Genomic DNA, 15,764 nt, shown 5'->3' with positions numbered 1-15,764 from the left:
CGTCATTGGTACCGACATGAGCCACCACCTACAGTTGGCTGCACTCTGCACCCTGCATCCGGAAGCACCCTTTCCACATCCGGAATGACTCCCCCCAGAATGCACACAGAGTGCAAACTGACTTCCTTTCCCTCCCCCCCCCCCCCCCCCCCCTTGGCAGCCATGTTCCTAAGGGCCCCATTTTGTTTTGTCTTCATCTTAAACGTAAACCACTAAATTGAAATTGTGAATGGCAGGGCTAGTAGCCCCGTCAACAGACGGCAGCACTTTTGCCACTCTTGTTTACCTAATTGCCTCGTCGTTCGCATCCGCTACTCCCTGTTCTGCGCTCATAGGCAGCACACTGCGCCTGGGACACGCGGCGCTCGGGGACTGTTCAAAAAATGGCTCAGAGCGCTATGGGACTCAACATCCGTGGTCATCAGTCCCCTAGAACTTAGAACTACTTAAACCTAACTAACCTAAGGACATCACACGTCCATGCCCGAGGCAGATTCGAACCTGCGACGGTAGCGGCCACACGGTTCCAGACTGAAGCGCCTAGAACCGCACGGCCACACCCGCCGGCTCGGAGACTGTCGTGATATCATTTTTGTATATTCCCTACCCAGGCAGTCGCCCGTAGTTCTGTTTGGTGCCACCTGCGCATTGACATAGGTTTCACGGCACCTAGACAAACTCGCTGTTTTGAATTTTTTTTTAAGTTTTAAAACTTCTTAGGAAAACATTGTTTCTTGTTTCTTATGTGTGTTGCGGCGTGTGAATATTATCTCCCGTCGTTTGCTATTTTCAGTACGACACCTGGGGATGGGCTTATAACAGTCCGAAACCGGTCGTGTGAAAATAAAGTAATTTACAACTGAAGCGTTATTTTCAACCTCTCCTATAATGCTGAGTTGCGGACGTTCTGCCAACAGGATTGCTTGTCTCTATAGGTAATGTTGTCTGTTAGTCTAATTTTATTTGATTCTTTTAATATACAAACACAATAGTGAGATGCAGATGAGATTGCGTCCCACAAAATGCCATTCTGTGCCCCCTGATTAGACAGTGCTTGGTCACTGCAGATTCCTCAGGTAGTACGTGCGGTGCGCATTATTTGGCCAACATACGAGTACGTTTCGTCACAATGGCAAGGTATTTTGTGAATGCCGTATTTCCTCATTCCTCGACCATCTTTTAACGAGCCAAGGAGCGCTCTAACCTTGGCTTGTGGACGAAAAACGCTTTTTAATATCCTTCCTAACTTTGAAGGTATCCGTTTGCCTTTGGGTCTCGCTATTGGGTATCCAATCGGAAGTAGACTGTCAGACAACACTATAAACAGAGGCAAGGATTGTCCTTTAAGTAAAATTTGGAATCCTGTTTCTTGTTGCATTAAAAAATATGGACTTTTATGCGACCGGTAGATTGTGGCGTCAGTGGTACTAGACAACGATTCGTCCTTTTGCCGGCTTTCACCACTTAGGCGCGGTACGTTCACTTGTGTTAGGGGGCAACAGTGACGATTTCTAGTTCACGCACTGTTCCACTTAGACGGCGTATAAAATGGCCGCCTTTCACGGTATAATCCTATTAACCATCCAACAGAAAGCCCACATTAGACTAAAACTACTGTCAGAAGCTGTGGATTGTACCTCTCATTAACCTCCACACCCACAAAACCTTCATCCGACCAATCCTCTCCCATACAATAATCACATGTGTACCTGCCCGTAGTAAGCTTTGTTACAATCCACCTTGCTATCCGTATCCATTTGCCCTCCCTTATCTGGATCCAACAGAAAGTCCACGATAGACTAAAATTACTAATAGTCAGAAGCTGTTAATTACACCTTTCCGGTATCCTCCATAGCCACAAAACTTGATCCTACGCGCCCTCTCCTATCCACGCAAATGTCACATGTATATCTGCCCCTCCCAAGCTTCATCAGTCGCCGAAAATTCTTAAACATGCACTCTACCTTGATGTCTGCATCCGTTTACCCTCCCGTACGTGGATCCACTACCATCTCATCAAACTTCCCACACACCTCCGCCATATCGAACACCTCCACTATTTGCTAACTAGTTTTCATTAACTCCATTGCTGTCCCTCTGCACATAATCCTAGGATGCTGCCGCGCCTTCAAAAACACGTCCCGCCATCCCTGCACCTACACAGACTCCATATCCCATAGCATTGCATTTTCAACCAGCTCCCTCTCCCAGACAATGAAAGCCACTTCGATAATTGTCCGTCCTATTGACTATAAGCTCTTTCCACGTATACCACTCCACATGAGGGCTCCACCGCCCTCTTTCCTCCTCATCTCTCCCCATCTCTTAACCTCCTGATGCCAAGAGCCTGAGCACATATCAAACTCCTCTTCCTTTTACGTCTTCCACTACCCACCCTACCACCTACTTTCTTTTCCATAGAAACATTCCAACGGCCCACGTATTTGCACCCTAAAGAATACCCATTCTTTCCTCTCATGATAACATTATTTTCCCCTGTGCAGATACTTCACCCTTTTCTGTGTAAGTTCAGCGCTGATTTTTAATTAATGTCGTCGTCCTTTTGACGGTGTTTAAGAGTTTTTTGGTTTTATCTTCACCTATTATACTTTTTGATTTCAATTCTAAACTAAGAATAACAGCATTTTATTTTACGTAAATAACGTCATACAATGATCTTCATGTAGATTTTCAAAAGATTTTGAATTTTCATCCATAAATCATGTTGTAATGCATTTATAATTTAAGAGAATTTGGCTGAAGATAGCGATATTGTACCGCTGACAGCCCAAACCAACAAATATGGGGCAAGAGTGGTGAAAAAAAACAATAAAGAAAAAAAACTTGGTATGCATTATTCCGTGAAATTATCCACAAGCTTTCTCACCTGACGATGGCGCCAAATGGGCCACTAAAATATTGTGTCTAGATGAATGAATGAACTGACTGCAGACCAAACAAGAATAACTTACGTTAAAACGCCAGGGAAGTCCACACAGTCACATTAACAAGTTGTCGTCTACAAAATAGAGTGTTGACTCGGAGAAACTTATATTTACTAAAATAGTAATAGTGTGCCACACGTACTGTATACACACCTTTCAGCAGCCCACAGTTTACACACCATATGGAAGCAGAAAAACATTTAACGAAGTGGAATAATCTAAATGGGCTTTGCAAAGTTTGGAAAAGTGCATGGAAAAATAAAATAAATCCCTATTCCATCTTTTTTCTTATGACCAGGCTCTTTTGTATAAAACAAATCTGAGACTGTTCGCTAAAATGACAATTCAGGCATAAATGCCTCATATCTGTTATGTTCCGTGGTTGCTGTAGCCTTGGGGGAAAATATGAAAAGCGTAGACGCAAGAAAACAACAGAATGGAAGATAAAGAATACACGAAGTCCAGTCCCAGAGAAGAGGCTATTACATAGTGTTTTCCTATATCGACTTCAGGTAGGGGAAGACAATGAAGTTATCCGAATGAGCAGTCTGAGTAATCACAGAAAAGAAACTCGCCTAATATTTTTAGTGGATGATTACAGTAATAACGATGGTGATAATGAAAGCAAAGCACCCTGATTTCACCCAGCGTAGTATATAGTTCATTCCCGATAGTGTGCCTGTTCATTAGTTCTTGTGCAGCACTGAATTGGGAAATGATTTACTGCTACGTGGCACGACTATTTACTGTTCAAATCACCTCAGTTAGTTTGCTAGAACATTTCATATTGGTGGTGCTAGTTTTACCCCAAGACGGAGTATACCCTTCAACGGTGGCCTGTAATGTATGGAGTATATTCGTACTGTTACGCAGAAAGGAGGTCTGGCCCAGATGGCCTTACCCGTATTGCGTTCAAATGTATTAGTCTTTTCCCTGCTGCGATACATTTGGCACATCAAATGCGTTGATGAGAAGTGCGAATCTGCGAAGAAATACTATTTTTTGTAGTGGGACTCAATTAGAGAGCAGAACAGATTGTCAGACTGAAGTTATATCGCGCTTTAGTACGGCTCATTTTGATTATGCCTGTCAATGCTTTTGTTCAGATTTTGATTAAACATTACATCCTCTTGACATGTGCGAATATAAGAAACTAAGAATTTGGTTGGAAATGCGAGGAGTTCGTGAAAAGTTAAAGCCTGGAGTTGTCCAAGTAACACGCTCATATATCAAAATTCTTTGCTGCAGACAGGGGCCCGAGTTCAGATTCCTGTGTGCAACATAGTTTTAACTTCTCACCCACAGTCACTGTATCAAATACTTTGCTTCGAGTAAAAGAATTAGTTCTCAAGCTACATAATTTGACCCCGTGTCTTGGTAGCCAAAAATCTATTAGTGGAGACAAACGAACATCGCTTCAGATAAGACCTCACTATCTCAGTGCGACATATTTGTCATGACGAGTACTAAGTATTTATCAGCTAACTAGAGCGGGCTTACTTCGAAATATCGGATGCACAAGCGATTTCTGCCACATGTGGTGTATCTTACTTCTGGTGGTACAAGAAATTGTCTTGAGCTACCCAGAGAGTATACTGCTTTGGTTCTAGCTACCAGAGCACTGTCTTTCAGCAGCAGGTATCGTTATACCTCATTTTTACCGATGGAAACGTTTGACGTATCCTAGCAACGTATACCTTCAAATTGAGAAGTGTCAGGTTACCCACTACCATACACCCACAGCACTCTGCCCTAAAACGGCCCGCGTTGTGTGTACGAGGAGGAATCAGTTCTTACTCTCCAGTGGCATTATACTGCCGTACTACGAGATCTGCCTCCTGCTGCCTTCAATAACCTCGTTATTATCAGAAAAAACTGCAAAATCCTTTCGCAAGAGTTTATTCGGTTTCGATATACAAATTTAATTTTATGGTTCTGTCGCAGCTGATATATAGTTTAGTGAAAAATGTAACAAGTTTTGACCACATTGTACTACTAGTCATCAGCGTAAGACGTCTTCTCAGATTTCAAAAAAAAATAATTCTTGTCATGCACAGTGACTCACTGATTGCCTATTATGGACATCACACTCGGTGGAATGGCATTCAGGCTTATTATGGATACCATACAGGGTCGTACAACAATTACCAATTACATTACTGTGTATTATGCACTTTTCATAACTTAAACTTTCAAAAATGCAAATAAAGTTCCTCAATTATTTTTCAGGAAAGATGGACGACGGCCAAGCACAGCCATTGATATGACTTCGAATGGAACAACTAAGGATCCAAGACTGGTAGTAAAATTTAAGAAAATTACAACGACTGATTGGCCTGTGGTGAGTGTAACTGCCAGCTACATTGTCACAAATTTACTGTGTAATGATTAAGTTATTGCTGGGAGTTGTTATTAAGAGTGTGATCAGGATATGAGTGCAAACTGTAGGGTACGTTATAGTGGCGTCGCAGTAGGCATACTAGGCAGAAAATTGCTGACATAAGCATCAAAGTGGTGTCGTATTACTGTTGACACTATAGCGCATGTCATATTTCACTGGCAGCAGCAGCAGCAGCAGCAGCACTTCCTTATTTCCAAGGTCATATTGGGAACCGCAGATGCCAAGGTCAAGATGGGGAGGGGAGGGAAGGAAGGACCCTGCCAGCCCCACACAGTTCTGCTAATTTTGATTGAAACATCCCCAGCACTGAATGCTCCTCGCTCTGCTCTACAACTATTTCTACATTAGCGACTTTCAAAAGTTCCTTTAATAACTGGCTCATCAGTCAAATTGCTATTTTTTTCCTTTATTGTTATTACATCCCCCGCGTCCCATATCAGCAGAGAAATGGGCTGTCCGTGGTACAGGCGACCCACTGTTCAGTCAATGGACTATAAAATAGTAAAGTAGATGAAAAAACAAGAAACAGGTAACGGAGATGCGTACACTGGCTTTAAAACCCTTTAAATGGGAGAAAATAAAATGGAAGTTTTGAGATACACAAAGGATGACTTTTGCACTGGTTTTTAAAAAACAGTAATAATATAGGTAAGATGAAAATCAAATACAGGAATCCCACGTTTAAAACATGTTGCCGAATCGCTAACTTGTAAAAGAAGCACTTTTCTATCAGTAGAAATTGGAAGACCATGCCACGGGATAGGAATTCAGTTGTTGAATGGGGAAAGGTTGGCCAGTGAATAGAATAGGAATGTGGTGGTATAACGATGAAGGACTGGTGCACTGCAGTGATAGGATGGCTGTTGGACAGAAGAGGGGTGAAGTAGAGGTGGGAGCCGGTGACACTAACAGTTGTTGGGTAAATGAGGTGGGGAAAGAACGGTAGAAGGGAAAAAGAGGAGGTAAGGTTATGTGGAGAGGGGAGGCGGAGGAATCCCTAATAAGATGGACTGGGTGAGGTGGACATATATCTGGTAGGATGGGTAAATGTCGGAACAGAATACACGATCTGAGAGGAGGAAATGGTTAAAGTTTCCTTGGGAGAGCATATGGAGGGCGTGTAAGTGGAGGATTGGAGGAATGTGTTAGTAAAGATGTAGCTGCATATGAGGATTGGAAAGTAGAGAGGAAACGATAGGATTATTGGAGTCGAGTTTGTGGATGAAGTAGACGGTTTGGAGGTGTTAAAAATGAGTGAGGAAAGACTGGAATGTGATGAGCTGGGAAAGAATCCTCAAGAGGGAAGCTCGTGGACCTCTGGTGAAGAGCCGAGTGGAGGGTCTGATCAGAGGCTCAGACGGTTCTGCGACCTTGTAGGCTACATATTCCTAGTCTTGCGCCATGGAGTGATTGGGATTCGGGTTCCACTGAATAGACCAGCAATCCACTACGGGCAGGAGGCGGCTATGAGCGCAACAGGAGCTGTGTGGCGTGGAGTGGGTGGTTTTCTTAGGTTTGAGGATTTCAGGAAAACACACAAAGGGCTTCAGACTCAAATGGTGCAGGCCGAACACAGGAAGAATGTAGATACAGGAACCATCGGTATAACAGTTGTAAATTGTCGTACTGTGCTAGGAAAGTACCAGAGTTACAACCACTAATACAAAGCACTCATATTCAAACCGTTATGGTTGCTGAAAACTGGCTGAAGCCAGAGATAAGCTCAGCCGAAATTTTTGCGGAAAATCTAATTGTGTTCCGAAAGGACACAGTTGGCTATGTCGTGTTTGTTGCTGTTAAAAGTAGTTTATCTTGTCCCAAAATTGAAGTAGATAGTTCCTGTGAGATGGTATGGGCAGAGGTCATTATTAATAACCGGAATAAAATAATAATTGGATCCTTTTACCGATGTCCTAATTCAGATGATACAGTTGCTGAAAGGTTCAGAGAAAACTCGAGTTTAATCTCAACCAAGTACCTGACTCACACAATTTTATACAATTATAGTTGATAGTGAATTTAATTTACCCTCAATATGTTTGCGAAAATGCATGTTTAAATCCGAAATTGTACTAAATTCATTCTCTGAAAAACAGTTATTTCATGAGCCGACGCGAATAGTAAACGGTTGTGCAAACACACATGACTTCTTACCAACAAGTAATCCTAAGCTAATAATAAGAATCATAATGGATACAGGGATTAGTGAACAACACAGGGTTGTCGTAGCGAGATTAAATATTGTAACACCCACATCCTTCAAAAATAAACGAAAAATATACCTACTCACAAAATCGTATAAAAATTCACTTGACGCCTTCCAAATTAACAATGTAAGTGTAGACCAGATGTGGCTTGAATTCAAAGAAATACACTCCTGGAAACGGAAAAAAGAACACATTGACACCGGTGTGTCAGACCCACCATACTTGCTCCGGACACTGCGAGAGGGCTGTACAAGCAATGATCACACGCACGGCACAGCGGACACACCTGGAACCGCGGTGTTGGCCGTCGAATGGCGCTAGCTGCGCAGCATTTGTGCACCGCCGCCGTCAGTGTCAGCCAGTTTGCCGTGGCATACGGAGCTCCATCGCAGTCTTTAACACTGGTAGCATGCCGCGACAGCGTGGACGTGAACCGTATGTGCAGTTGACGGACTTTGAGCGAGGGCGTATAGTGGGCATGCGGGAGGCCGGGTGGACGTACCGCCGAATTGCTCAACACGTGGGGCGTGAGGTCTCCACAGTACATCGATGTTGTCGCCAGTGGTCGGCGGAAGGTGCACGTGCCCGTCGACCTGGGCCCGGACCGCAGCGACGCACGGATGCACGCCAAGACCGTAGGATCCTACGCAGTGGCGTAGGGGACCGCACCGCCACTTCCCAGCAAATTAGGGACACTGTTGCTCCTGGGGTATCGGCGAGGACCATTCGCAACCGTCTCCATGAAGCTGGGCTACGGTCCCGCACACCGTTAGGCCGTCTTCCGCTCACGCCCCAACATCGTGCAGCCCGCCTCCAGTGGTGTCGCGACAGGCGTGAATGGAGGGACGAATGGAGACGTGTCGTCTTCAGCGATGAGAGTCGCTTCTGCCTTGGTGCCAATGATGGTCGTATGCGTGTTTGGCGCCGTGCAGGTGAGCGCCACAATCAGGACTGCATGCGACTGAGGCACACAGGGCCAACACCCGGCATCATGGTGTGGGGAGCGATCTCCTACACTGGCCGTACACCTCTGGCGATCGTCGAGGGGACACTAAATAGTGCACGGTACATCCAAACCGTCATCGAACCCATCGTTCTACCATTCCTAGACCGGCAAGGGAACTTGCTGTTCCAACAGGACAATGCCCGTCCGCATGTATCCCGTGCCACCCAACGTGCTCTAGAAGGTGTAAGTCAACTACGCTGGCCAGCAAGATCTAGGGATCTGTCCCCCATTGAGCATGTTTGGGACTGGATGAAGCGTCGTCTCACGCGGTCTGCACGTCCAGCACGAACGCTGGTCCAACTGAGGCGTCAGGTGGAAATGGCATGGCAAGCCGTTCCACAGGACTACATCCAGCATCTCTACGATCGTCTCCATGGGAGAATAGCAGCGTGCATTGCTGTGAAAGGTGGATATACACTGTACTAGTGCCGACATTGTGCATGCTCTGTTGCCTGTGTCTATGTGCCTGTGGTTCTGTCAGTGTGATCATGTGATGTATCTGTCCCCAGGAATGTGTCAATAAAGTTTCCCCTTCCTGGGACAATGAATTCACGGTGTTCTTATTTCAATTTCCAGGAGTGTAGTATCGGCATCGACTGAGAGCTTTATACCAAATAAGTTAACAAAGTACGGGGCTTATCCTCCTTGGTACACAAAACGCGTCAGAAGACTGTTGCAGAAACAACGAAAAAAAATATGCCAAATTTAAACGGACACAATGTCTCCAAGATCGGCGATCTTTTTAGAGGAGTTCTAATTCAGTCCGGACTTCAATGCGAGATGCTTATAATAGTTTCCACAACAAAACTTTGTCTGGAAACCTGACTGAAAATCCGAAGAGATTCGGATTGTATGTGAATTATGCTAGCGACAAGACACAATCAATTTCTTCTCTGCGTGACAGAAAAGGAAATACTATAAACGACAGTGCTGCCAAAGCAGATTTACCAAACACGGCCTTTCTAAATTTCTTCGCAAACGAAGACGATGTAAATATTCCAGCATTCTAATCAAGAACAGCTGCCAACATGAGTAATTTAGAAGTAGGTATCCTCTGAGTAGTGAAACAACTTAAATCACTTGACAATAGCAAGTCTTCCGGTCCAGTCTGTTCACCTATTAGATTCCTTTCAGTATATGCTGATGCAATAGCTCCATACTCAACTACCATATACAAGCGTTCGATCGACGAAAGATCCGTACCCAAAGACTTTAAAGCTCGAGGGGTCACACCAATATTCAAGAAAGATAGTAGGCGTAATACATTAAATTGCAGGCCCATAACATTAAAGTCGACATGCATCAGGATTTTGGAGCACATATTGCGTTCGAACATTATGAATCATACGAAGAGAACGGTCTATTGACACACAATCAACACGAATTTAGAAAACTCACATGAAGTGTTGAGTGCTACTGACAAAGGTTTCAAATTGATTCCGTATTTCTAGATTTCCAGAAGACTTTTGGCATTGTATCACACAAGCTACTTGTAGTGAAATTGGGTGCTTATGGAATATCGTCTCAGTTATGTGACAGGATTCGTGGTTTCCTGTCAGAGAGGTCACAGTTTGCAGTAATTGACAGAAGGTGATCGAGTAAAACAGAAGTGATTCCAGGCAAGGTAGTGTTATAGACCGTTTGCTAAAGTCATCATAAGATCAAAACAAATTGCAAAACGATTTAGAAAATATACCTGTAAGGTTAGAAAATTGGCAGTTGTTCCTAAATAACGAAAAGTGTACGGTGATCCACAAGAGTGTTAAAAGGAATTCGGTAAACTTCAGTTACACGATAAAACAGTCAAATCTAAATTCAGTTAAGTCTACATTCAGCTAAATACCTAGGGCTTAGAATTAGGAACAACTTAAATTGGAAGGAATACATAGGAAATGTTGTGGGGAAAGCTAAACAAAGACTACGTTTATTGGCAAGACACTTAGAATATGTAACAGCTCTACTAAAGAGACTATCTGCACTATGCTTGTATGTCCTCTTTTAGAACACGGCTGTGCGATATGGGATTCTTACCAGATAGGTTTGATGGAGAACATCGAGAAAGTTCAAAGAAAGGGAGCACGTTTCGTACTATAGCGAAATAAGGGAGAGGGTGTGTCACTGAAACGATATAGGATTCGTGTTGGATATCATTAAAATACAAGCGTTTTTCGTTGGGGCAGAATCTTCTCACGAAATTTGTATCACAAATTTTTTACTCCGAATGTGGAAATATTTTGTTAACTCCGCCCTACATAGTGAGAAACGATCATCATAATAAATTAAGGGCATCAGATCTCGCACGAAAAATATAAGTGTTGGTTTTCTTCCCGCGCAATACGAGACTGGAATAATAGAGAATTACTGAGAATGTGGTTCGATTAATCCTCTGCCAGGTACTTAAATGTGATTTGTAGAGTATCCGTGCAGATGTAGGGTATGTTCGGTCACGTGTCGATGATAATGTGGTTTCGCGCACTGCGACAGTATTTCGGCGAGCTATTTTGGCAGGAGTTGCAGGAGGTGTGATTTGTGTGGGAACAGTTGGAAGTAGGGGATAAGCAAAGGATGCGTTAGAAGACGTCGGAAGGGCAGGGTAGGCAAAAGAAGCTACTGCAAATAGTGGCGACACTGTTGGAAGGGGAGGTTGGACACACGGCGGTGGGCCAGATGGAATGCTCCGCATGGTGATAGTGGGAGCAGAGGAGGAGGTGGTGCAAATCACGGAGTGTCTGTCATGCGTCAAAGGAAACAGGGAACAGTAGGTCGACGATAATTACCAGCGGCGGAGAGTCTGGCGCGATGTGAAGACAGCAGAGGAGGACAGCGGCGCCAGTGAAGACGGAGGCAGCGGCGGCGGCGGCGGCGGCGGCGGCGAGTAGACTGTGGCGGCGGAGCAGGGGCGGCAGCGGCGGCGGAGGCGGCGGCTGCGACGAATTAAAGGCAGTTGAGCGCGGCGGAACGTGACCGTAACGGCGGAGGCGCCGGCTACGAAGACAATAAAACGATCACGCGCAAGGACATGACGTACAAAAACGTACGCAAGCTTAGCGGAGTGCCCACAACAAGACGCATTTGGTAACTTTGATTTGGAGTTATATACACTACTCGCCATTAAAATTGCTACACCAAGAAGATGACGTGCTATAGACGCGCAATTTAATCGACAGGCAGAAGATGTGATATGCAAATGATTAGCTTTTCGGAGCATTCACACAAGGTTAGCACCTGTGGCGACACCTACAACGTGCTGACATGAGGAAAGTTTCCAACCGATTTCTCATACACAAACAGCAGTTGACCGGCGTTGCCTGGTGAAACGTTGTTATGATGCCTCGTGTAAGGAGGAGAAATGCGTACCATCACGTTTCCGACTTTTGATAAAAGTCGGATTGTAGCCTACCGCGATTGCGGTTTCTCGTATCGCGACATTGCTGCTCGCGTTGGTTGTTAGCAGAATATGGAATCGGTGGGTTCAGGAGGGTAATACGGAACGCCGTGCTGGATCCCAACGGCCTTGTATCACTAGCAGTCGAGATCACAGGCATCTTATTCGTATGGCTGCAACGGATCGTACACCACGCCCCAATCCGTGAGTCAACAGATGGGGACGTTTACAAGTCAACAACCATCTTCACTATTAGTTGACGACGTTTGTAGCTGCATGGACTATCAGCTCGGAGACCTTGGCTGCGGTTCCCCTTGAAGCTGCATCACAGACAGGAGTGCCTGCGATGGTGTACTCAACGACGAACCGGGGTGCACGAATGGCAAAACGTCATTTTTTCGGATGACTCCAGGTTCTGTTTACTGCATCAAGATGGTCGCATCCGTGTTTGGCGACATCGCGGTGAACGCACATTGGAAGCGTGTATTCGTCATCGCCATACTGGCGTATCACCCGACCTGATGGTATGAGGTGCCGTTGGTTACACCTCTCGGTCACCTATTGTCCGCATTGACTGCACTTTGGACAGTGGACGTTCCATTTCAGATGTGCTACGACTCGTGGCTCTACCCTTCATTCGATCCCTGCGAAAACCTACATTTCAGCAAGATAATGCACGACCGCATGTTGCAGGTCCTGTACGGTCCTTTCTGGACAGAGAAAATATTCGACTGCTGCCCTGGCCAGCATATTCTCTAGATCTCTCATCAATTGAAAACGTCTGGTCAATGGTGGCCGAGCAACTGGCTCGTCACAATACGCCAGTCACTACTCTTGATGAACTGTGGTATCGCGTTGAAGTTGCATGAGCAACTGTACCTGTACACGGCATCCAATCTCTGTTTGACTCAATGCCCAGGCGTATCAAAATCGTTATTACGGCCAGAGGCGGTTGTTCTGGGTACTGATTTATCAGGTCTGTGCATCCATATTGCGTGAAAATGTAATCACATGTCAGTTATAGTATAATATATTTGTCCAATGAATACCCGTTTATCATCTGCATTTCTTCTTGTTGTAGCAGTTTTAATAGCCAGTAGTGTATCATTCGGCATCGAACATTGGAACCAGTAAAAGCATATTTCTCTACAAATAATAAAAACCAAAATTTGGTTATAAAATATCAATAATGAAATATAAATTTGTATTTGTTGAGAATGAGCTTAAATACAATCTCACAAGCTCTGAAAACGTAGAAAAGAAAGTCCACTGTCACGTTTACGTGCTTCTTTCACCAGCAGATCGCTAGATTGAACAGAGCGGGTGCTTTGCGCCACCAGAGGATGGCTGCATGGTAAAACAAAGAAGTTCGTTCTCTGAACTATGATTTCGTACTACCACTACTAGATTGCTGCACGTTTAAAAAAAACGCAACACAGCTGTTACCTTAACTATTTTCCACACCTAAGACGCTTAAAAAATTGTAAAACGTCTGCAAAATACGTCAGCACCATGAAAAATGCGATATTTATATAGCTAGTTGACGGGAAGTTAGATCTTTAGACCATGATTTCCTACTGTCGCCAATATATTGATGCAGGGATAAAAAACGCAACAGTGTTGCAATTTAATTACTTTTTCCACATCTAAGATACGGAAAAAATTATAAAATGTCTGCAAAATACATCAGCAGGACGAATAAGTGTAAAAAAGAAAGCACGAGTTAATTTCTACATAAACATATATTTATTAAATCAGTGCCAAAATACTAAATTGTGTACCTTAAAGGCAGAGTTCATTGCCTAATAACAGGTGACTTTTATAAGGTAGGACTGAAATTTCGATGTCGCAAAACTACGCTGAACTGATTTATAATAACAGAACAATGAGTGTTAGCTAAGCAGGCAGATGGACAGATTAAATGTAACTAATTAGGTCTTCTCACAACACAGGTTCCAAGCAAATATTTCTGAGGTAGCGAAAAAAGTAGCATGTTTCCAGTTTAATTTTTTGTTAATACATGAAAAAAACTCTGTAAGACTCAAATCGATTGAGGTAATGTCATACTCATCTGCAGTGTAAAAGAAATCGCAGATTTCAGCGCCTAATAATAGTTTCAAAAGCTGTATTTTGGGAGAGACAAAGATAATTCAACCAATTATTCACAAGAGAAAACTATAAACGAAGCTTTTCATTGCCAGATATTGCTATTATTACAAATGTGTACAGGCCCATTCAAGGCTATGTAAATGTGCTCTGACTGCAGTCAGAAGGCTCTCTAGAAGCTTTATACACTGCAGTTTTCCAGTACATATTAATGCTCAGAATGATCTAAAAAATACGAGTACGTCAGCAGAGCGTAAACTGTGTATTCAAACTGTACAGTTGGATTTTCGGAAAATATGGCTCCGAAAATAAAACCCTCAAACCAACTATACCCTCAACAACATATACGATCAACATAATTGTCTGCATAGGGAAATATGATAAGAATAATGTGTTTTAGGACTAAAATATTACTTAGACAATAGAAGAATATCTAGGCCTACTGCTTGTAAATACACGACCAAAGCCAGTAACAGAAAGAGATTTGAAATTTCCAAAGACAATGTCATAGTCGATATATCGGAAGAATGGTTTACCATATATTGCGAGATATTTCACAATTTTCAAGTACAAATTAAATATCATCGTATCTAAACTGCCTGTTTAATTCGGTGAAGTGCACGTTTATTACAATATAAGCAAAATTGCTACAAAGATTCACTAAGTGCCATCATAATACGCCTAACAACTAATGCAAGACTTCTTATGACCACCCTCCAGTGTTACAAATGGTACACAAAAGCCACAACAGGTATTAAAGTGTGCTATTCTCTATAACGCACAGATATGCAGACGCAAATGTGGATGTGGTAGTGGCTCTGAGCACTATGGGACTTAACATCTGAGGTCATCAGTCCCCTAAAACTTAGAACTACTTAAACCTAACTAACCTAAGGACGTAACACACATACATGCTCGAGGCAGGATTTGAACCTACGACCGAAGCGGTCGCGCGGTTTCAGACTGTAGCGCCTACAACCGCTCGGTCACTCTGGCCGGCTGGATGTGGTAGTGTTCTAAAAAATTTGTGGATCAAAAGCGCAAATGACATTGGAGATTCTACCAGTTCATGATGTTGCCTCAGCCGGAATGTACGCTTCATGTCAAGCCCACAATAATATCGTCCATGTTAGGACCTCAACAAGCAAAGCTTTAAAAAAAAAAAAAAAAGGCTGTAAATGTCTCTACATTGCAGTGTAACAGCATGAGGCAGACGGTTTCCAGACACCAAGACATCGACGTCGTAATACAGGGAAAGCAGAAACGGAACAACGTGACCACTGTGACAATAGTGGCAAGAGCATACCAATAACTGCCGAAGTGATATAATTACACTCCTGGAAATGGAAAAAAGAACACATTGACACCGGTGTGTCAGACCCACCATACTTGCTCCGGACACTGCGAGAGGGCTGTACAAGCAATGATCACACGCACGGCACAGGGACACACCAGGAACCGCGGTGTTGGCCGTCGAATGGCGCTAGTTGCGCAGCATTTGTGCACCGCCGCCGTTAGTCTCAGCCAGTTTGCCGTGGCATACGAAGCTCCATTGCAGTCTTTAACACTGGTAGCATGCCGCGACAGCGTGGACGTGAACCGTATGTGCAGTTGACGGACATTGAGCGAGGGCGTATAGTGGGCATGCGGGAGGCCGGGTGGACGTACCGCCGAATTGCTCAACACGTGGGGCGTGAGATCTCCACAGTACATG

The 15,764-nt window shown here is 44.0% G+C and overlaps 1 protein-coding gene across 1 annotated transcript in view; it reads left to right on the top strand.

Moving 5' to 3' along the window:
- The window catches only part of LOC126282369 (sodium channel protein Nach-like), a 49,952-nt gene extending 44,258 nt beyond the window's left edge, over positions 1 to 5,694 (top strand). Inside the window, exons 6-7 of the mRNA XM_049982028.1 lie at positions 5,175 to 5,286; positions 5,509 to 5,694. Coding sequence (XP_049837985.1) covers positions 5,175 to 5,286; positions 5,509 to 5,694 — 298 coding nt within the window. The remainder of the gene's footprint in view (positions 1 to 5,174; positions 5,287 to 5,508) is intronic.
- Positions 5,695 to 15,764: the final 10,070 nt, after the last annotated feature.

The sequence above is a fragment of the Schistocerca gregaria genome, chromosome 7 (assembly GCF_023897955.1).
Source record: "Schistocerca gregaria isolate iqSchGreg1 chromosome 7, iqSchGreg1.2, whole genome shotgun sequence".
Lineage (NCBI taxonomy): Eukaryota > Metazoa > Arthropoda > Insecta > Orthoptera > Acrididae > Schistocerca > Schistocerca gregaria.
Note: the sequence above shows the minus strand (reverse complement) of the source record. Positions and strands in the feature narration are given on the sequence as shown.